Below are 24,272 nucleotides of genomic sequence, written 5' to 3'. Positions count from 1 at the left end.
ATAAATTAATTAATTTAACTTAGAATAAAGTGAAATGGGGGAGAGTGGGGCTATGCAGAGAGACAGCAGCAAGAGAATCAATTTACGGCTCTTGAAACCTGAGATAGTGACTGACGATCTGGACCTTGAGAGAGGTTTGCAAAGAAGTCTTCATTGTTGGTGTCTCTCTATTGCTGGATTAATCTTTACTGTGTCCTCACTACCATTCCCATGCCGAGCTTGACCATGACTGAGATTAGAAAAGCCATACTACTGGCCATGTGTCTATGTGGTCTACCCAATGCACTCACAGACCTCTGCTCTCAAGCGAACAAGCTCAAATCACAAAAGTTGAAGATATGCCCTGGGATTTGTCCTATCAACCCTAGGCTAGGCTTCCAAGATGGCGTCTGCTCACGGAGCACTCCTCTAGCACAGAGAGTCGGTTTTAAGTCTATAAAGCCACACTCCACTGGTAACAGTGTTTCTTTTGCTAGAAAAGCACAGCTGTGAGGTAGACACTTTGAAACATGGGAACATCCTAATTGGACGCCACTGTGTGTGTTCCTAAGGATGTTCTGAGGACTGGAAAGGAAGCACTCCCACAAGGCAGGCTTTATCTCCGACAAGAGTCACAGCAAGTTCCATCAGCATCTCGCTTATTTGAATTAACAAACTGCTCTGCCTTAAATGTTTAATCTTTTGCCCACATGTGTATATGGGCACTATGTGTGCAGTACCCACAGAGGCCAGAAGAGGGCATAGGATCCTCTGGAACTAGAGTTTCAGAAGGTTGTGAGCTACCACGTGGGGCTGAGGACTGAGCCCAGGTCCTCTCCAAGAGCAGCAGTGTTCTTAACTATCTTTACAGCCCCTTAAATGTTTATTTTTAAACATGAGGTAATTCCACATTTCTACTATTAATTTCTAAGGAATTTATGTGAACTTGTGTGTCTTGATTTTTATTTATTTATTTAAACTTTAGGCGAGTACACACACAACAGGGCTCAAAAGTACTCTGGAAATCGTGTTCACTAGTTTAAATCACGGCTCCATCACTCCCGATGTGTTTCCCCACTTCAGCCCCCCTGAGGCCTAACAGTGGATGGTACCGCCCATATCTGTGGCTATGCTGAAGATCAAACATTTATAGATGTCTAATTCTCAGAACAGTAAATTCTCAGTGAATGTCATGTTCCCTATCCTTTCCTCCCACAGTCAAGGCGTGAAGCTAACACATATACCTCCTCAAACTCAGCTCAGGCACAGAAAGATGCTCTCAGCCTTTGCAGAGTAATGCGCTCCCCTGCCAATTTCCCTCAGTCTTTTGTGAATAGCATTTCCATTGCCTTTCTGTTGCTGCGATAAAAGAACTCTGACCCAAAGCAATCTGTGGAGAAGAAAGGAGTTATTTGGCTTGTTCTTCCAGGTCACAGCCCAGCCTTGAGGAAAACAAGGCAGAAGCCGCAGAGGAGCCCTTCCTGCTGGCTCACCTACCTAATGATCTTAGGAGCTCCCTCCTGCGGCCTGGGATCACGTGATGTACACAGTTTCCAATCCAGGCTCCTTCTCTAAGATGTGGAACATTCCTGTTTCTTGAAGCAGTCTCACTACGTACCTTGGGCTGGTTTCTAACTCATGAGGTAGCCCCAGGCTGACCTCGACTCCTGAGCCTCTTTCACCAGCCTCCACAGTACGGAGTCACACACGCAAGCCAGCACATCCCCATATAGATGCAGAAGGGTTTCTTTCTTTTTCTTTTTCTTTTCCTTTATCTTTTTCTTTCTTTCTTTCTTTTTTTTAATTTTCTGGTCTGCTCTCCTTAAGACGTATCTATCACACTGCTCTGCATGCAGGTAGTTGGCGGAAATTCTAAACAGTTTCTTGTATAATTAGTATGTCAGGATATAAAAAGATTTTAATTTGGAAGAGGAAAGAAAGAAGGTGATAATTGCCTTAGGCAGTGTGTTAAAGTTAACACAGTTAACCAGAATCCGTAAATAACAGAGGTAAATCTGATCTGGGAAGGGAGGGGGGCAAGGCAGGAATGTGGCATAGAGTGTGAGAAAGGTCACACACACACACACACACCTACGCCTCAACACCTACTTCAGTGTCTGAAATGCAGACCACGTTGATGGCATGAGTTTTTATAGCTGCCTCGCCCCCATTATATATACATGCATATTATGTATATCAAAGGGCTTTTACAATTATACCAAATATAAATTGATTTGGTTTCTAGAGTTATGAAAAGAAATCACTTGAGTTCTACAAATTCATTAAAAAATAATTATTCTGGAAATTTCATTTGGCCATAAATCAATCCATTAAACAACAAAAGAAGAAAAAGAAGGAGGAGGAGGGAGAGGAGGAGGAGGAGGAAGAGAAGAAGAAAAAGGAGAAGAAAAAACATGAAAAAACATTTCCAGTTTCTAGCTCAAGCCTGTGTGTCATCAGGATTCAGCATATATGGGAGAAACCACCATAGGGACTTAATGCCACCCTCAACTGAGTCCTCTCTGAGGTCTCTAAAAGGCTCTGCTAAGTGGAAGACCACTTCCACCCTGGGACTCAGGCCTCGAAGGAAATTCTGGAATGACAGGTCTCCTTCTGGCATGAAGAGCGTCCCACAGGCTGCCACTCCTCATTCCAAAATTAGACTTTAGCACAGTTCTTAGAGGCAGCAAAAATAGCGAACTGCCTCAGGGAGGTCCCCAGTTGTCCCAGGGGCTCCCTGCTGCTTCCCCGCCAAGGCAGCTGGCAGCCAAGTCACACACAACGATGCACTGGATTCGAAAACAAGAGGACGGGAAAGAATTTTATGGCCCATGGTATCAGAACTCCTAAAAACACACTCCAAACGTAACCCCGTTTATATGTGCACACCTGTAGTCATGTGTGTAAGAGTCCCGTGTGTGTGGATGTGCATGCATGCACTTGAGCGTGGAAGTTAGAAGACATTCTCTGGCACTGTCCACCATTCTTTTTTTAAGATTCATTCTTTCACTGGCCTGGACCTTGCTAATTATGTGAGGCTGGCTAGCTTAGGCTCCACCTGTCTACCTCCCCAGCAGGGATTGCAGGCTTGTGCCAGCACACTGGTTTTGTGTTTTTTGAATGTGGTTCTGGAGATGGACCCTGGGTCCTCAAGCTTGCAAGTCTAGCCTTTGCAGACAGGTCCGTCTCCCAGATCTCCTCTTATTTATTAATTTTTGATATGTGTGAGCCGGTGTTTGGGGGACGTGCCCTGATACTGAGGGAGATTTGGACGGGAAAACGCTGACCAGACGAAGCTTTACTACTTCAAGGCAGCATAGAGAAGCGTGCAGGAGTTGGGACCACACAAAACTGCCCAGAATCCCTGGCTCCAATAACATCAAGCCACCGACCCTGGTTGGTTTGAACATCGCTTTTCTCACGTGTTCAGCACAAGGTGGTGATTTAGTTCTTCCAGGTCAAAACCATGGATGAAGCAGTCCCTTCCACTGTAGGGCCCAAGGGACCTTGGGACACACTGTCTATCTAACATCATAATCTGTATGATATCATACAACCTAGTAGGTCCTCAATAGACATTTCTGAATGAAGAACTGATTGAAATGAATGAATGAATGCGTTACTTAGAGAAAATCCAGGTACCGTCCCAGGCTTGTCTCAGGAGGCTGGATAAACGGCAGTAAGGATGTCACGAATGAGCAGACAACCAAGCAGGTCCCCGAATGTGTGGCATTACCAGCAGCACACAGAATGAGAATCATACAAGGAAAGGAGAGTCGAATCATCTCACAGTAGAGTAGGAGGCGGACGCTAAGGTGGCCCTGCTGTTTCCCTTTCCTGAGCTCCATACCCTTGTATAGTCGATCTCCCTGTGACTGTGGGTAGGGGATGGGATCTGGGATAGGGTGTGTCAGGAAAATGGGGTGGTATTGCCACCGTTGTCCCCGGTGGGATTGTGACGTCTACCTCACAAGAACACTCTATTGCTGAATTTGATGAGCAAAGTGGCTACATGGTAGAGACCCAGGTGACACAGAGCTGTCATTGCCTCACTGGTAAGTGACTGAGGCTCCAGATTTTACACCTACAGGAGACAACATCTCCCAGTAACCATGTGATCCTGGGAGCCACCCCTTCCCCTTCTCACCTCCAAATGAGATCACTATACTAACGGACAACATACAACTGTGGAGAAACAGAGGCAGAGGGATCCCACTAGGCTAAGCCCAAAGCCCAGACCCACTCACACAGAGACTTGCGTGTGAGCCCTGGGTTCTGCCCAGCACTCCCAATGAACAAGCATGTGTGCTGCTTTGTGGCTTCTGAGCGCCACTATCCTGCCATGTAGCAAGAGAAAACTGCTCACTTACAAATCCAGATTAGAGAGCACGTGACCACAGGGTGGACAGGAAGTCTCCTGGCTGAGGGTGACAACCTAGAAAGCAGGGGGCCACTTCAGAAGGCAGAAGGACCCGAGTCCATCTGCAGAGGGCAGGCTTGACTGGACATCTCCAGGGTTTGCCACATTGAGCAGTGTGGTCAGTGTGGCCTGACCTTTTCAGCGTTCCTCATAATACAGAGAGTGCCATGCAAGCCTGCCTTAATAATTGTTCCAACCCACAGCCTCATCCTGATGAACTCTGGGATTCGGGGCCACTGAGATGATTTATCCAAGGCTATAGTCTCTGACCAGAGCGGTCCCCTGATGGCTCCACTGTGGATGCAGTGGCTGGGGCTTTGCAGCAGCAACAGGTGTTCAGAGAGCTTGGATTTCCTAACAAAGAGGCTAAGGCTGGAGATGATTGTCACCACCTCTGCCAGTTACAAGTTACAGGCCCGCAGGAGGACAAAGGTCATCTCTAGGCAAGAATAGAGTTGGGTTCCCTGTGACTGCAACCATAGGCTCAGAAAACCAAAACACTAACCCTGGGACAAGTTCGCTCTCCTCCGTTCCCCTGTATCACGGGGTATATCTTTGCTCCTCTAATTGGGCTCTGATTAAATTACACTAATGTTTGGCTTCCCACAATCCCCAGCTTAACTGCCACATCACTCAGATCCCATTTGGATGCTTTTCTCATTTCATCTGAAACAGGATGCGCCCGCCTAAAAGCCGCTCGTCCCTCCTGGAACTCGCAGAGCGTGCAGCAAATTAAAGGCAAGTGACATTATTTCCCAGTTAAATTTTCAGAGGGATGATTGAATAAATTACTCACACCCCCGATTAATTTTAGTGGAAATAATGAGGAGGCAGACAAATGGGAAAGCACGCACACAGCCCCGTCCGCCTTTCCAGAACTGATTCATGCTAATGAGGGTTTTCAAATAAGGTGATCTGACCAAAATTTCCTTAGGACCCGACAAGCATCTAACAGGAAAGCGGGTAAGTCAGGAGCACCCTGATCCCCACTGTCAGGCCAGGGCACACACAACCTGCCACTCTGTCTGTCTCTCCCTGTCATTTACCCTTCTGCCACCACTGAATTATGCTTACTGCCACCCATAGAAAGTATAAGGACAAAGAGACATACAACGAGTCTGTATGTGCCAAGAGAAAGTTTTGTTGGGAGGCCATCTGGGGAAAAAAAAAAATCAAATCTTTCAAAGCATTCAGTCTTTGATTTAATGTTTGAACTCCAAGAGTCGACGATAAGCAGTTGTCAGTCTCAACAGATCGAGCATTGCGCTGAACCACGGCTTTAAGTTTTCTTCTTTTGTTTCATGTGTAACAAGGTTTTCACCTGCACATATGCCTGTAAACCATTTGCATTCCTGGTGCCCACAGAGTCCAGAAGAGGACATCAAATCCCCTGGAACTCGATTTACAGAGGGTTGTGACCACACTGCGGGTGCTGGGAACGGAAGCCAGGTCCTCTGGAAGAGCAGCTGGTGCTCTTCACTGTCAAACCGTATGTCCAGTCCCTTAAGCATACCTTTAAAAATTAAAGCAATAGCTACATGTTGTAAATATATATGTATTTACTAAAAAAAAAAGTTATATAGTGTAGAACTAAATAACCACGCAACAGATGCTTGCTATATGAATACATGGATATCGTCTAAGACTTTTATCAAGAAGATAGCTGTGGTTTGGAGGGATGGGTCAGCCAGCACTTGTTACAAAATATGCATAAGAACTTGAGTTTGAATCCCCAGACTCCACGTAAAGCCATGTGCAGTAGCAGCCGCGGGTCATCCTAGTGTTCTGACAGGGATGTGGAGGTAGAGGCAGAAGACAGCCCAGAAGCTTCCGGGTCACGTATCCTGAAGTATGCATCCACCAACAAGATGGAAGGGGAGGACCAACACTCAAGGTTGTCTGCTTACTAAACGCCAACTCTAAGTCATGTGTCTGACACAGTTCTGCTTGTTAAACGCCGACAGGTTAAAACACCAGAAGTGACACACTCAGAAGTTGACAATGGGTATTTTGCTGTGTGACAGAAGCAAGAGGACATGCTGTCTCTGGTCAATGTTCCTTCGTCTGAAGCTCTTTGGTATTGTGTGGATTTTGTGGTAAACATGGCTCTTCTCATAGAGCCCGACAGTGGTCTGTGATCTAAACAAGCATATTGCATCATGGTCCACTCCTCCTCAGTCCTATCAGACAGACAGACAGACAGACAGATGAATGACATAGGATGTAGGTGTTGAGATCGGCCTGAACTGAATTGATGGATCTGCTCAGCAGTGGGCTATGTCGAATGTGTTACAAGCTGATCTCCTGTAACCCTAGCTAGCTTTTTACTGTTTTTCTCACTTGGTGAGGCAGAAAACTGGAGCTTAGAAAAACCTAGAACTTTGATGCACTCCACAAAGCTGCCATGGTGCCACACTGGAACTAGGTTTGGCTACAAGGCAGCCAGGCAGCCAACAGCACAAGGGACAGTGATGGCCTGAGTCTCTGCAGTAGCTGTGTGGACTCCGTGGTGGTTAAATTAACTGGGGAGTGGAGAAGGAGCAGTGGATGAAAAGGGGGTGGGGGAGAGAGGGGAAGACGGAGAGAGAACTACGACAGTGGTTTGTGTTGTTATGAAGGTAAAAGGATCTCAGCTGTGATGTGGAGGCCTGAGACCACAAGCATTCACGCCATCAATGCACATCTGGGTGTGAAGACAAGAGACCCATGTCCCAGCTCCAGACCGTCAGCAAAGAAAGTGAGTTCACTGGACTTTTGAGCTACCCAGGCCTCCCTCCAACCAGTGGAGTGAAGCGCTCTAACACCCCAGAAGGCAAATTTATTTCCTCAAATTACCAATTAAAATATTAAAATACAAGGCTGGAGAGATGGCTTAGTGACTTAGAGCACTGGCTGCTCTACCAAAGGACTGGGGTTCAATTCCCAGCACCCACATGGTGGCCCACAGTTGTCTGTAATTCCAGCTCTAGGAGATCTGACAGACAGACACACAGGCAAAACACCAACGCACATGAAATAGAAATTTTTTTAAATATTAAAATACCATCTCATGCAGAAACATCCTCACGGCTACACAAGAATAATGTTTAAACAAACGTCTGGCATATCATCTCCCACATGAGGTGTCTCTCCCACCCTCTTAATTCCCATCAGGCCTCAAGCTTGCACGGCCCCAACTGCCTGTGAAATGCAACTATGATCATGGACTCTTGGTCCAGCAGATGCGGCTCTCCCCTGGTTCTCTTACCTCTTTTGGCAGCGAGCTCTGGCCCCATGAAGCCTGCCCTCCCCCCAAAAAACAAAAGTTACACACAGTTTCAAATCACAATCAAACCCCCCCCCCAAATCTTATAATACAAAAGAGCTCTTTTTGTTTTTATTGTCTTTAAGGCATTTTTTTTTTATCCTTTGTGTTTCTTTTTAAAGATTTCTTGCTATTTGAGTCTGGAGAGATGGCTCAGCAGTTAAGAGGGTGTGTGGCTCTTGCAGGGGACTGGAACTCAGTTCCTCTCACCCAGCACCTCACACACACACCACTCACACAAGAGCTAAGCTTGGTGATGAACACCTTTTAACCCAGCACTAGGAAGACAAAAGCAAGCAGATCTCTCTTGAGTTCAAGGCCTCACTGGTCTAAACGGCGAGTACTGGAACCCAGGGCTTTATCTTAAAAGACCCAAACAAGACAAATCCCTTACAGAGTTCTAGAAATCTTTCTTCTCCTTCTAGAAGATACTGAAGAATTGTAAAAGCCCCTTCCAGTTAGAGCCCTCAGCAGCATGCAAGGCAAAAACAAAGGGGGGGGGGTCCCAAACATATGCACATGTGGTTTGTGTGTGTGTGTGTGCGTGTGCGTGTGCATGTGTGTGTGTGTGTGTCACGGCATCTTCACACAATAGCAGACGAATCTCAGGCTTTCTCTGGCTCAGAGAGCGTTTGCAGTTGAAAGGCAATCCATCCCCACAGTCGTTCCCTGAATGCTATCACACACAGACTCAAATCCTTCACCAAAGCCTGGAACAGTTCTCCCCAGTTTCCCTTAGCCCTCTGTCATTTGTACTTTCTAGAACATTCATTGGCCCTGGAAATAATCACCTCGGATAAAGACATGCGTACACGTATGGAGGCCGGCGAGCCGCAGGGTTGAGTCTATAGATATTGACAGACCCTCATGTCAACGTTAATGCTGGTGAACCTGTTGTATAAGTTTACTGAAAAGTCCCCTCCTTTTCAGTCCTAAATACATTTATCTCAAAGTGTCCTCAGTGACCCCCCCAACCCCGACTCTCTTATGGGGAGAGAGAAGCGGCAAATGGGTCAGGGTATAACACAATCTTGAGAACGGCTAGGCAAACCATTCCCAACAGACATCACTACTGTTTATCCCGAGGTTTAAAAACGCCTGAAGCCGGGCGTGGTGGCGCATGCCTTTAATCCCAGCACTCGGGAGGCAGAGGCAGGCGGATTTCTGAGTTCGAGGCCAGCCTGGTCTACAAAGTGAGTGCCAGGACAGCCAGGGCTACACAGAGAAACTCTGTCTCGAAAAACCAAAAAAAAAAAAAAAAAAAAAAAAAAAAAAAAAAAAAAAAAAAAAAAGATAAAAACGCCTGAGGTAGGAGCAGAAATGAAGTCAGATGTTCAACCATTGAGAGAAAATCTCAGTCGGACATCCCAAGTAGGAGTTCCCAAGGGGTTTCTGTTGTGTGACGTAAGCTGAGGTTTGATGATGCTTGCTCCCAGTCAGGCTGCCCCAGGCTTCTCTGGTGATGTCATAAGCACCTGACAGGATATTTTGCCACCTCTCTGCTGCTTCTCTCTGCTACTTCCTGTTTGGTTTCTCGTTTCAAATGCTTGCTACCCGCTTAATAAACTCCCTCATTTGAAATCGAAAACACAGCTGTCACTGGGCATCCTCCAGGTCGTACACAACACGTGCAAGTATCCACGCGCAATAATTAAAGACAAAGCAGATGAATCCATGTGTGGATGGTTTACCAGTTAGTCACACTGGGAACTTTAAGGATAGCATTCAACCCACACCCTATGGTGGTATGTAAAGAAACAAACCAACTGTGTGTGTGTAAAGCGGGCCGTGTTGTTCAGCCATGTACATTCCCAAAACACACGCTGCAGTGGTGCGCGCTGGACAGAAAGAAGACATTCTGGACATACCATGGAATTTTTCACGCTCTGCAGCAGTCGTTCATGCTGCTCAGCTATGGCCAAGGCAGCAGAGTGGACCTTCTGGTAGATGGCCTCGCCGTCTCGTGTTTGAAAAATAAATAACCCTTCGCCAGTCTCACACATCCTGTAAAGACAAAAACCAAGACACTTCTGGAAACCCAGCTTTCGGAAGGCCGACCGACACACTGAGGTCTCGCTTGTTTACTTTTGACACAGGGTCTTGCTGTGTAGCCCTTGCTGGTCTAGAACTCAATGTAGCCCACCTTGACCTCGAACCTGCGACAGCTCTTTATGTTTGCCTCCCGAGTGCTGGAATTAAGGGGATGACAACAGACTTGGCGTTGTACCAAGATCATTTGCTCTTAATATGATTATAGCTCATGTGCACACTTACTAAATAAAATTAACTAGGCCAAAACAGTCAGTGTCTAATTAATTGTTGTAACAGTGGGCAGGGAATCAACACTCCCAGCTGATGTGTACTGATTGGTGGTGGGGGGCTTGGTGTTTTTTGTTTTGTTTTTTTCTTTTTAAATTGAGGTAGAAGGTAAGTACTGTTTCTCCATTCTCAGTAACCATGCTATATTTCACCTTTCTACTCCAAAGGAGACCCTGTGGCCCTGGTCTCCCCTCCCGCTCCAGGGGCAGTCTGTCAGCAGAAAATCTTCATGTGGGTTGTAACTTCCAGGGGGAAGAGGGGGTTCCGTCTCTCTTCCCTACTGTTCTAAGCTCCCCTGCAGACAAAAGCCTTAAGGATTCATTCTTTCATTTCCAAAGCCCCAGATCAAATTATGGTCCAGCTTCTGGCCAGCCTGCTGAATCAAATGCAACCTATCACTCTTCCTTAAGGAGCACGACTCTGCTGGATTAATGTGTGGGACATGTGGGAAATTCTTCCAGGAAAGCAATGTATATGGGTTTGGTGACTGATGTCGAGCATTGAGAAAAATCCACCTCAGACCACAAAAATCCAGAAACAAACTAATAAAGGGAGCTGGCCAGGTACCATTAGGCGAGAACAAACCAAATTATTTTCAATTACATATATTTTAGTGTATATATATATATATATATATGTGTGTGTGTGTGTGTGTGTGTGTGTGTGTGTGTGTGTATACATGCATATGGAAATATATTTAATTACTATGAATATTTTAATTTAAAAATATTTACTTTATGTGTACGGTTGTTTTGTTGGCTATGTGTCTGTGCTCCACATGCATGCCTGATGCCTTTGTAGGTCAGAAGAGGGCACTGGATCCCCCCAGAACTGGAGTTACAGAGTGTTATGAGCCACCATGTGGGTGATGAGTATCAACTCTGAGTCCTTGTACCCCTAGCTGCTAAGACGTCACTCCAGACCCTACTATCCCTCTCTTAAAGAATGGGTAAAATCACATGCAGCAAGACTGACTGTAATGGGTTCTAGTATGGATATATATTCAACAATGGTAGAGTTTGTATCTGCCTGCTTTAAAGGATCCGATTCTCTGAAGCCTGTCCTTTCTATCTCTTGCTGAGAGTGTGAACACTGCCTTACTTACTGCCTAAGTTATGTTCATGTCTGAAAAACTGTGTAACGCCATGAAGAAGCTAAGGACGTTTCCAGCTCAAGCTGTTGTTGTTTCTGAGTCTTGTCCAGTAGGCACAATTAATGCCATAGAACAAGGAAATACATGCCAGTCCAAGTCCATAGTTAGCCCAGTGCCACAGCCATATGGTAGGGCCCAATAATGGCAAATATTGCTTATATTAAATGTCATAAATGTGGATTTATGAAGAGAGGGGAGAGAGAATTTGGTGTCAATCAGTTAAGCTTGAGAAGTTAATGTCAGTGACGCTGATTATGGGATTTTAATCATTATGTTGTACCTATCCAATAAAGTACAAAAGGTGATGTGTTTCATGAAGACATCTTATGCCACCACAAACTCCACTCTCAGCTCCTTTGCACGTAAGCCATAGAACTTTAATACCACTTCCTTGCACCAAGTTCTATTAGATTTTGTGATTTTTACACATCTCTCCCCATTTCCACAAACATAGAGTATATGAATCTGTATTATTAAGAGGAACAATTAGTCTCAATTGACTCTTTAAGGGGAAGAAGTCACCTACTGTTTGCCCTGTCCCTTAAGGGCAAGAAGGCTCGGAAGAGGTGCTCCAGGGGCCTTGATCAGCTTGGTTTTGTTTGGACTAAAACTCATGGTAGAAAATGTGGTTCCAGTTATTACCGAATCCATGCATCTATTGATCTCTGGGTTGATTGATCCTAGATCAGGCTCCATGCTAAAGCTTCCTTCCTTCTTGGTCTTCGTCCTCGATGCTCATGTGACAGTGAAGAATACAATGCTCACAGGACAACGCTCTCTCTACATCATCACTCATCAACTGGCAAGAGCAACTTTGAAGAAAAAAAGGGACCCTTTTGGACAATGCCTGAATGTTTGCTTGTTTATCTTGAGATAGGATGTCATCAGCGCATCCTGTCCTCCAAGTCAATATGCGTTCAACGATGAGTTCAAACTGCTGATCTCTCTATTGCCTCTACCTCCCGAGTGCTGGTTCACGGTGCTCAATTTCAGCAAGTGGTACAGTGCAAACCCAAGGCTTTGTGCATAGGAGGTAAGCCTTCTACCAACAGAGCTATATCCCCAGCCCCATCCAATGTCTCCTTTTAAAAACACAGTACAGATCCTTTCTTTAGTAGTAGCATTTAAATCTTTCAGATGCTGGGATCAAAAGCAAAGGACCAAAGCATAGCAAAATGGCTACGGCATCAAAACTTCATTCTTGGCTCGCTCGCTTTCACATCTCTCAGTAAAGCAGACACGCGGCACGGCCTCTGGTTTGAATGTCGGGAGTTTTCTTGTCTGTTTAGTAAATGATGTGTGACCTTTAGTTGTACTGCATGGCCCACACAGTGGGGAACTGACAAAACCTCTGCTTCTCACACAATTCCCTTCCGGCCCTCTTCTAATCTTGGTGCCCAGGCCCTCCCATCCTGCTTGCTTTGTCTGACTGATTGGCCTAGAGCTCTTTCATCAGCACCCTCTCAACACATTAAAATGTAGCTCTAGGCTTTGACAAAACAGCACAGTGGGGGAAGGGCCCAAGGCAATACAAGAAAAACACATCAGTCAGACTAATGGCCTTACATAACCCAGCAGGGCAGGCAGGGCTGGTCAGCTCTCATCAGAAAACACAGGAGAAAAACTTCCTCAGGGGTTCATGCATGCAGGAGCAGGCAAAGAGACAGAAGCAGGAGTTTTGGCATCATGTTACTCCCTTCCTCCCTTCTCTCCACCCATTGGTTTTAGCTCGGATGCTCCTGGAAGGACGTCTCTTCACATCTTCATCTCAGAGGGAAGGTGAGGACCACATCCCAGAACAAGGTCACGGATGCCGATCTGACTGATGATGTTGGAGATGGAACCTGTCTGGGGGAGGAGCCTGGATGCACATTTGGGCTCGGAAGTGAAGCCAGTCTTGAGGTTCAGAGCGTGAGGAAAACTGGGACACCATCGTTTCCAAATCCTGGTGGAAGAAGAGGATTTCGTGTCTCCCGAGCAGGTCTGCATGCAAGACCCAGCATCCTATTTGAACTCCTCTGTTCAACAGAGTGAAAAGGAAGGTACCCTGCCCACTTCCCTTCCCCTTCCTTGATAATAAGAAATGAACCGCCCATGAAACAGTGAGGCATTAGAGAGTGTTCAGTGGCTTGCGTCGAGAGTACCAGTCGTGAGTGTCCAGGAGACGTCAACGCGGCTTTTGTTTTATTTATAGGCCCTTCAGTTAGAAGAAAGTCCAACTTCTCCGCAGTGTGAGCTCACCAGCGAGCGTGCATTTGGTGTGAGCTATGTGAAAAGCTATCACTTATTCTCCGAGTCTGTTCAGATGGCCTCACACCCCAAGCAAAAAAAAAAAAAAAAAAAATCCTTTTCATAAGTTTAGGGGACGCATCTGTGCCGGGAACTCCAGTTCCCACCTTTCTTGGCTTACCTAAAATTTCTTTTTAAATGATGTCAAAGGCCCGAGAGAGAGACTCTCTCTCCGGTCAGTAAAGAAAGGCATTCATGTGTGGAAATTATTTCTCACGTTCTGCCAAATGTCTCCTGAGCCTCTCTCACTCCTGCAGAGGCGAAGAAACCCAGGGTATTAATTTAAATCATTTGGAGGCACGGCAGAGCCTGCCACCGAAGCATGTGAAGCCAGCAGCCCGCTCCAAACATAAAAGGGAAGCTCACTGGACACCTGCCACCCTTCTGCGAACAATGGCACTTCTGGAAAGGATCCTTAGGGGCGTAGCTGCCCCAAGAGCACTCTGCCAGTGGATCTTCCCATGGAAAGCTCTGGCCTCTGACGGGTTGATGTGTGTAAGTGAGATGTCAGAGCCAGAGCAGCGGAAGCAGCAGGCTAAAGCCAAACAGCTCAGACAAAAGAAGCAACATAGCTTTAGGCCTCTAGAATACCTGAATTGTTACTGTTACTGCCAGAGGGAAATCTTTGTGCAGTCACAGGTTATTACAATTTTTATGCTTCATCTTCAAATTTCTTCATGGGGAAAAAATTGGCAATAGGGTTAAATGTACTTGTCCTGGGAGGTGAAGGGAGACATAGGTAGAAGGTCCCAGAGGCTTGGCCCCAATCGCACAGCTACCCAGGAAAGGTGTGCCCAGACTCCAAGAGAAAAGAGCAAATGGGGGGTTCACCGACTAAACCCGAGCTAAGGGCATTGATACACTAGCCAAGGGATAGAGGAATATCAAATCCGGATACTCTGTCTAAGTCTGTGACTCACTGATGGAGGCCTCCTTAAACATGTAAAGATGGCTTCATAAGTAAGGAATGAGATGCTGACAAGATTATAGATGATATGGGGGCAGCAGAGATGGCTAGAGGTGAAGTATACTTGTCTCTCTCTCAGAAGACTGTGGTTTGGCTCCACCTTCCCACATCAGGCAGCTCACAACCACCTGTTACTTCAGTCCTAGAGGTTCTGATGCCCTCTTCTGGCCTCCAAAGGCATCTACTACTACACTACACACACACACACACACACACACACACACACACACATGCATGCACATACTACCATACACACACATACACATATGCCCACAGACACACACACACATAGTACCATAGACACACACATATGCATAGACATATCACTTATGCATACACACATGCATACTCATACACATATGCATACACATACCACAGACATACATATACACATATAGATACTTTCACAGACACAAACATGCACATCATATACACAAACAATTGCATCATATACACATTACATACACATATCACCACAGACATACACATACTTATATACTTTACATACACATATGCACATTCATGTACATATACATACATATACACACATGCATACTCACATAAGCATATGCATACACATATGCATACTCATGTACATATACATAAACATACCATAGACCCACATATACATACAACCATAGAAACAAACATACGCACACAAACACATCACATACACATCACATGCAATACTACCACAAACACACACATGAACAAAATAACCTCTTCTGGTCCTTTTTACTTAGAACAAGTGAATATTGTGTTGGATACACGTTGAGGATTTGAAGCCTCACATCTTTTCCCTTTCAAAGACAACAAGCCCAGTGTTGCACTCTGTGCCTTGGGAGACATTCCCCATTCTGTTCCCATCCTGTGAGCTTCATAGAATGCGCTTAGGACACACTGAGTATAATAGAGCTGGAGTCATATTGGATATAATGGTCAAGGTATTCTGGTTATCTATCTCCCTCCCATTCGCTCACGTCTCCAAAGACTCCAAAGTTCCAGAAGTCACCAGGACATTCAGGAAATAGACAGACTAGAAGAAGCACAGCTCTCCAATGAAACTGAGTCTTGTCAATCAAGCCATGCCTGAAGCCATCTCTACTCCTACACCCTAAGTCATGACAGACAGTGGATGTCTGTCTTTGCTTTGTCACTTTGGGTTAATCCAGCTGCCTCCTACTTTCTGGGCTTCTGCCCGAGGGGGTTTGTTCCCCTGCCTCTATTTTATCTTAATAGCACTGCTATGAGACAAGTGTTATGCTGTCTCCATGTACAGACGGCCATAGACGCGTAACTCCCACCGTTCCTAGACACAGAAGAAATGAAACTGTAGTTCACACCTCCAGTTTGCAGTGTGAAAGCTGTGTGCCCCGGTGGGAGCCTCAGCTCTGCTTGCTTCTGAAAGTGAGGGGGCGGGACATAGTATCAGTTATGAGAAACTGCATTGTGATGTAGATACCCAAATATAACCAAGAAGGAAACTATCTTTACTAATAAAATAAGGCAGATAGGAAAGTGTTCCTTCACTTGGGGGAGACACAAATGGTCTTATTATTTCAATCTGTGATGGTCGTAATACAATTCCATCTCCATTTGCGTTCCAGTGACCTGGGGCTGTTTATCACCTGGTGTTCCGCCCTTCCTGCATTGTGAAAACCCCCTCCCTGCTCCAGAAGTCCTAACAGAATGTAAGGAGACAAGAAAGGAAGCAGCCAGTCCACCCAAGCACATCCTTTGTTGCCCATAGAAACTTCCCTGATAAACAGTAGACTGGTCTTTGAGAGAAAGGAGTGCCAGTCTCAACTGGAAGGTTTATCTTCTAATGCCATGGCCTTTGTTGCGCAGGAGACTTCCAACTCACTTCTATGTCCTTGAAGGTAAAACAACCCGTGCCTGTGGTGCACATCTGCCATCCGGGCACTTGGGAGCGGAAGGCAAAAGCTCCGGCTTGAGGGTACATGACATACCGGTTCAAAACAATTAAAATCAAGGAAACTAACGACAAAACCAGAAGGAAAGAAAGCAGACAAAAAGGAACTGCTTATGGAAGAGAACAACTGTTTTTTAATTTTTTAAATGTTGAGGAAACATTAAATTAATCATAGTTCCAAAAAGTAAATTTTAATAGATTCCGGCTGTAAACTTAAGGTGAGGTGAACTGGCTTGACCTGGACAGAGCACTACTCCCACTTGTTCACATGAGCTGGAGGACCAGGGAGTGATCAGAACTTCTCACTTTTGCTCTTTAAATCAATATCATTTCCGGGAGGGGAACTATCAACTTTAGCCAACTACCTCAAAAATGCTTAAAGTTGCTACTTCAGAGTAATTTTAACACACATCAGGGGCTTATGTTTCATTTCTAATATAATATTTTCATTCATTCTTTGAGAATTCCATCTGACATATTTTGATCCTCTTAACCCCTAGTCCTCCCCATCTCCTCCCAGATTCATGCCCAGCGCCCTGTCTCCCAACCAGCACCTAACTTTGTGTCTCCAGCATGTCCGTTCGGTGATTGGTTTTTTTAAATAACTCATCATCCAGTTTGTGCTGTTTATACGCTCATGGGTATAAGGCCATCCTCTGGCGTAGGGTCCATCTACCAGAAGCCACACCCTAAGTGAAAACTGATTCTACCTCCTCCAAAGCCATGAAGTATCCACAATTCCTCAATCAGGGTTCAGGTGTGTGGAACCCTCCCTATTCCATGCTACAGTGTTGAGTATTGGATGGACTCCTGCTTCTTAAAACTTGAAAGTTCAAAACACAAGAGGTGACTATGTTAGGTGCCTTTACAAGGAACCTAAACTCTTGGGGAGGAAGAGTGGGGGTGGGGAGGTAAAGTGAATCACAGACCTGCAGGATCTCTTTGGAGGCCTTGATTCACTGGATTGGAGCGGTCTTCTCTTCACTCCTGCGTTTGCCTCTGAGGGGAGTAATCTCTTAGGGCTCTTGGACTCCCAACAATTGAGATTTAGAAAGAAGCGCTCCAGCATTTCAGCCTTTCTACCAGAGTAGCTAAGATGGACCTTAGTTAGCTGCAACCTGAGAAATGTCAGTGGTGTGTATGATCTATCCTGTTAGTTCCCATAGAGAACTATTGCATTACAACCAGGAGATGTGCAAACAGCAGGAAGCTGGCCTCTAGTTAGCTTATCCCAGTCTGTGCGTGGTACAGTTTACCAGCTCAGCCTCAGTTTGTGGGATGCCATCAAATGGAGTAATGAAATTTGTGTCATATCTTTGAAGAGTTAGAACCCTCCCTAGGAATGAAGGGATGTCGCGTGCCTGAACATTATACTATAATCTTGCCATAAAACATCGGTTTACGAACTTCCCAAAGTGTTCTTCTGGCTCATTTGCCATGATCTGAACCTGGAGGAGGTAAGCAGACACTGGGAAAGGATGTAATAAAAGCTACGAACTCACCTCCCTGCCTCAAAAGTGAACCACGTGGTGTCTCGTCCATACCGCCGCAGGGCACTTAGCGGCCAAGAGATGAGTTTAACTCTGGGATTCTGGATGTCCCAAAGACAGATGTACTCATATGTAATCTGCAAGGCACATTCGCCATGTACATCTAAGTTAGGAGATGGCATCAAATACACATTGAACCTCTCTGGGAGAAAAACAAAACGTTAGTCTAAAATCCCCAGAAATGAAAGAGCAAAGACATCTCAGGAACACAAAAGCATTAACAAATATGTACATGCTAGGGTTTGGTGGAGTGTTCAGGAAGATAAACGTTATAAATGAACTGTCACAGAAAAAATGAGTTTTTAAATGCAGGTGCTATTACACAGCATAATGATACACTCTGGGTGTCAACCCGCACTAAGCACTATTTACACGAACAAAGATCATTTGTAGACCTTTTCAATTTGCATCGTGGAAAAAAAAGTATGCCAATAAAAGACCATAGCCATGAAACCGCTAAAAGCAATTTTTCCTCTGCAGAGCACACATTAATTACACCTACACTTTCATATTCACAAAAGGTACAGGTGCAGAAGGCTGTGTCTGTGATTTGTGGTCCTAAAGTAACACTGGTCAGCTTACAGTTCTACCATCGGCTCAGTAAAACTGTACCCCAAATTATTTAAACCACGCTCCACGGTAACAGCGTGCAATTGTGACGATGTCAAAGGGATATTCTTTGAGTTTGAACAAAGAACTTTCCTTAGTCAATGCTGCAAAAAGATAGCCCTCTGCCTCCTGGGTGACCGTTGAAAATGTCACCAAGACTGTGATAACTAACTTAGCTGGTGACTGTAAACAAGAGCTCACCTGCAGGCAGTTACACTGCTTTTATTACTGCTATTTGGAAAAGCCAGTAACATAAAAAGTTACAGAGTCAAAAATCTCTAAGTGAAACGTGAACAAAAATGCTATGGCACCTGCAAGCACAATTCTATCCATCCATCCTATAGTAGATCCCAGACATCTGACAGGATAGTGTGATGCTAACAATTTTAGATTAGGAATGTTCAAAATTAGCTATTCTATAATAGGAGGAATCATCAAAATCTCTATAATTTATCTGAAATTGGTAAATAGTAATATCAAGATTGTGTTCGTGAATGGGCTTAGTCACCTGCTATTTAAGCTTATAAGTTTATTTTAAACTATCAATAGCCAAATGTTGAGGGCTTTCTAGAAACTGTCATGAAACACATATGTCCCCTGAGAGCTCTGGACCCATGACTGTAAAGTTGTCTTCAGTATGTCATAGGTAAAGGGGGCCATTGTGAATGAATTCTCTTAGAGGCAAATTGATTTGCTATAAGATAAATTAGTGGGGCTTGGGGGAGACCAGTGGGGGAGTGCTTGCCCAGCATGCTCTTGGTGAGAAACCATTTTAATTGTACTTATTTGAACCCCTACAAAATAAGACCATAATAAAATACTTTCAAATAAATACTGGAGTTCTGTAAGAACCCATAATGAGAGAAACCCCAAGCCTACCAAGCTGGCAGCATAAACGGAAACCTTAGGCATGGCTCTTAATTTGAATTTTAGCACTGTGCATTTCTACTATGCCGCAGGCAGAAATGTCTGAAAGCTATGTGCTGACCTGGCCATTCTAGAAAATATAACAATCAACCCTACCATGCTATCAAAGCCCAGGACTGTGTCCCCAGCACCCTGGCTAGCTCCCCTTTGTCCAACATTACACTGACTGACTGAACCACAGAAGGAAGGTCTGGGGTGGGGTGAATTGCCATGGGAAGTGACTACACCTCTCTGTAGCCCTAGTTCCCAATCTGGCAAGAGGCAACTCTGTTCGAGCTAACACTTCCATGTCTTGATGAACAACAGCCGTGTGGCCACAGATTGTGGTAGGGACAGTACATTCAGGGTGGGCAAAGTCTGTAAATGTGTCATGAGAACACAGCATTGCTTGGGAGGGAGGGAGCACGGTTTTAACTAACAACTGGAGTGGGCACGGAGACCACCAATGCAATTCCACCTCAGTCATGTCTGCCATCCATCCAGGTGACCCAGAGCCCCTGCCACTCTGACAAGAGCTAGTAGATCAAGTCAGGCTTTGAAGCAGACCCGTGGCATAAAATCTCCCCAGCCACTAGGCTGAGCTATTTGGAGATGAAGCAATTATTCTAGGCTCAGACTATGAATGAACATTGATTTTTGCTAAAGTGTTCATGAATATTTTGGTCATGATTATTTTAAAAGATTTATTCCTCGATGCTGTGTTGAGCTGAGTTGGCTCAGGGGTTGAATTTTACTTTTAAATCACAGTTTTTAAGTGGGTTTAAACTTGATGAAATATTCAGGGTTGGGGTTAAATTCTATTAAGAACATTGGACAGTGTTCAAACATACTTTAAGTGAAACAGCAAGGTGAAAATTATCACACTTTAAAGTCTGATCGTAGTAAATAGAGGCCTACGATCATAGTCTAGTTTCAAATGTTCATAGTACATTTGGAACAAGACTATGTTTACCTCATCTACAAAATGAGGGGAGTCCTACCACCTATGGGGTGGGACTTCTGTTGCAAATGTAACAGTTGGATATTCATAAGCATCTTCCATTCCATTGGCACACCTTGGGATCCTCAACATTTCTGACTGAAACCATTAATGTGGATTTTTTTTTCTACTATAGATTACAGAACGTTTGAGGAAAGCATTCACTGCATCATTTACATAGACTGCTATTATAACTTCTTCATACATATTTATAACTCAGAATGTATAGGATAAGGACGCCTTGTGTGTCATCATACGGGAGCAAAACAGTTTAGGAGAGAGATGGGTGGCGAAAACTTGGCATACATACCGCTCTGCTCGCGTTCCACCCCGGTAGCCAATAAATCAGGCTCTCCGAGGCTGATGTCATTGATTCTGGTCCCCACACACTCCATCTGGAGAACTTTACACCATTCGTCTGCCTCAAGATCTGTGGAAATGGCAAGAACAAAAAAAAAAAACAAAGACCCCACAAAGATCTATTATCCTCTATGCCCGGTACTCAAAGATAAAAGCCAAAGACCCCAACCCCACTCGCCTCAAACAAACCTGATTCACAGGCAAAGGTCTTCGAGGTGTCATCATTGAAATAAATCCCTATCGCATGTTTCTTGGTGCTCTTTGGCAATCGGGCTACATTTTTCACATTGTTGAGTTCTGTAACCTGAAAAAAAAATAACGATTTGAAAGTCTGGTCACGTGCCCTACGTGAACACGTCCTACCCACGTGAGTACAATCACCTGTGAGCCCAGCATCACAGAACATATCTGCAGCTATGAAGACTAATCATGACTTGGGAGGATGGAAGCAAAGGTAGGTGGTCCAGTCCATCACTAAATTATCCCATCAGAGGTGAAGGGTCAGGAGATCTCACACTCACCCCTGTGATCAGTGGTCAATCCATACATCACACCTCAGAAACCCTCATCTCTGACTGTGAGCTCGTTGGTGCCTGTGGGTCTCAGTTTTAGAATATGAGAACACCGCACAGGGCCACCCTGTTCACATCGAAGGTGTCCCGTTAGACACTCTATGCCCCCCCTCCCCACTTTCCCACAATCCTAGCTACTGGCACTTGCACAAATCCCTCCCCTCCCGGAGCATGCTAATTCATGGTGCCTCTACATGGAAGTTCTGCTAGGGTGACATCCTGTCACACAGGAGGGGCCTGCCAGGAGGAAGGCTCATGTGGCTTCCTGGTAAGTATTTATTTACAAGATAAATAAGCCTCTCACAGTGGCAAGCTTAAACTCCCCTTAACACCCCCTTAACTCTTATACAAAGGAATATGCCTCCCATCAATCTTGGCTTGTGGCGATGCTGGACCACCTCTTCCATCTATTACCCTAAATTCAATAAGTGCCTGGCTTAGGAAATCCCCGGGAAGAGAGATAAATACCCTCGACGGACACATTAATCTGATCATTTCATTTTCCAGCCTTCTAACCTCCAGTGGCCCTTCTTATAGTATAAATGCAAATTCATCCGCATGAAAGGCCACACGGTGCCCCTCCGAGGCTTTTCCCACTCCAGCATTTCCAGGGACTCTGCAGGACAGGGCTTACCCTCCGTCTGCAACAGACCCTTCAGCACTCACTACACACAATGGCTGGTTGGCTGGTTGGCGGTGTGCGTTTATTTTTGTGCCAGAACCCAGCCTAAGCTGCCTTCAGCTTTGTATAATTATTTTCTTGTTTCCCTACTTCCATGTTAAGCCCCAGGGATCCACTGTGCAAACTGCACCTCATCTTTACAACCTCCAGAGACTTGCACGAAACTTAACACCTCCAAGATCTCCAGATCCTTGTGTCCAAATGACCGTGGTGACCCTCTGTGTCCTTCAAAGCTAACTCTCCAGTGTGTGTCGTCCACCATGTCCTTAAGCTTTAGAAAGCCTAGCCAAACTGGACTCTACTCTGTGCAAGAATAAGCCGTGTGGCTTCCCAGACTTAGAGCCTTCCCTCCTCTCCTCTACTGAACTTCAATCACCCTAAAATCCTCATTTAGACCTCAGGTACCCACTGATTCCCTATTGGAAACTCCACCGCAATATTCAAACCTTCCTAAGCCCAATTTCCATGGCTTCCTTCCTGAGCCTCCAGTGGCTAAGGGTGTGACTGCCTTGGTTTCTTATCTTGCCTAAGGAAGAGTCAGTTGCTCCTGGCAGGCACTGTATTTCTGTCCATCATTGTTTTCCAGGTCTAGCACACAGTGTGTCTGCAGGGAACAGAGGACTCTCTGAGTGAGTGAACTGCTTGGTAAATGCACATGGTTGACATGGCCACCATCATGTCCACAATTCCAAGATCTCAGACTCATGGGACCTGCATGAGTTCCCCATATGGTCCAGGCTCAAGTGGGTTCTCTCGGTTCTCTGAGGTCCCAGTGTGAGTGTTTGCACACCAGTATGTGCAAAGAATAGCAACTGCAGCATCCTCCTCCCACATGTTTAGATCCTGAGACTGCTCCCTGACAGAGACCTCCAGACCAGCCAGTTCCTCCTGCTATGTTGTACCTAATAGACACAAGAAATAGCCAGAACCCTGCCTGATCCCCCACTGTCTGTGTGTCTATCTGTCTGTTTGTGTGCAACTTCTTCACTCCTTCACTGCCCCTAATGAGAGTTTTATGCTACCAACCTTGCCCTCTGGTTAGAAGTCACTCAGCACATGGACTCTATGAGCAAAAGACTAGACTCACCCAGAGACGTATAGTGGAAGCCCACTTCCCCTGGGAAGACTTCCCTGACCTCCGTGTGAGATTATTATTCTTGTCCCTAAGTTGCGATACGTGGGACTTGAAGCTCTAGCTGAGTTTCTGTTGTTCTAATCCCTATCTCTCCAGCACCCGGGGAGTTAGCTGGCAATGGCTTTCTGGTGGACGGCATCAAAGGCTCAGACCCTGAGGCAGCACACACCGATGCTCCCTTAAACCATGTTCTGTGCATGGTCTTTCTGGGTGTATGCTTGTTTGATCTTCATAAAAGCCTTGGAGATTGATGTTAGTATTATTTATCGGCATTTTTCTGATGGGGGAACTGAGGCCGAAGAAGGTTTAATATCATACAACCAAGTTCATGGCTAAAATTGGCAGAAGTAAGTTGTGATGTGGAGCAGAGCAAATGGGTGGGGTAGCCTCATCTAAACACTGACTGACACTTCAAAGCTCCCAGCCTCCAGGGCTCACCTTCTGCTGGAAGACGTGAGTCTTTTTTAACATGACTCCTTGCGTTTGGGACACGGGTAGGGCCTGTGTGCGCCAGGCTTTAAGCCAGCCCTCCACGGAGACAGGACTTAAGGGAAGTCTGAAAAACAGCTAGGACTTTGAAATATGTCGCTTCATTACATATCCATTAAGGGGCCAAGAGGAAGACATAAGTCACCAGAAACAGCCAGGAAATGCGGGAGAATGGCATGAGTCAGAACACAATTACCCGTTCTGGAAATTGGTTTTCGTAATAAGCAAAGCAACACCCCCGTTCGCTGCTCCAGGGAGGAGAGTGAGTGTTCACAGGGCAGGCAGGGTCAAGATTGCACATGACAAAGGACGACTGGCTTCCAAAGAGGCTGTGTACCTCAAGTTCAGAGCCGCACTCTACTGAGCATGCGCACACTCCCGTCTCCCAACCCCTCCCCTTTCTTTCAAAAGACTTACCGTCTGGACAAACTCACGCCAGACCCTTGATCAGCAGACATGCTAAAGACCATAACTACCCTCCACAGACAACTTTGTGTCATGAGAGGCCTTTGAAAATGTTTTGTTGTTGTTGTTGTTTCATTTCGTTCTACAAATGACAACTCCGGAACAGAGTGGATGAGCTACTGCGCTTCTTTTTTTTTTTT

At 45.4% G+C, this 24,272-nt stretch overlaps 1 protein-coding gene across 1 annotated transcript in view; it reads right to left on the bottom strand.

Moving 5' to 3' along the window:
- Positions 1 to 24,272, bottom strand: part of Dok5 (docking protein 5) — a 150,687-nt gene that overhangs the window by 28,870 nt on the left and 97,545 nt on the right. Inside the window, exons 3-6 of the mRNA XM_021155776.2 lie at positions 20,979 to 21,093; positions 20,740 to 20,859; positions 17,867 to 18,056; positions 9,572 to 9,707 (exon numbers count right to left, since the gene is read on the bottom strand). Of these exons, the coding sequence (XP_021011435.1) occupies positions 9,572 to 9,707; positions 17,867 to 18,056; positions 20,740 to 20,859; positions 20,979 to 21,093 (561 nt within the window). The remainder of the gene's footprint in view (positions 1 to 9,571; positions 9,708 to 17,866; positions 18,057 to 20,739; positions 20,860 to 20,978; positions 21,094 to 24,272) is intronic.

This window comes from Mus caroli, chromosome 2 (assembly GCF_900094665.2).
Source record: "Mus caroli chromosome 2, CAROLI_EIJ_v1.1, whole genome shotgun sequence".
NCBI lineage: Eukaryota > Metazoa > Chordata > Mammalia > Rodentia > Muridae > Mus > Mus caroli.
This window is presented reverse-complemented; position numbering and strand designations above follow the sequence as displayed.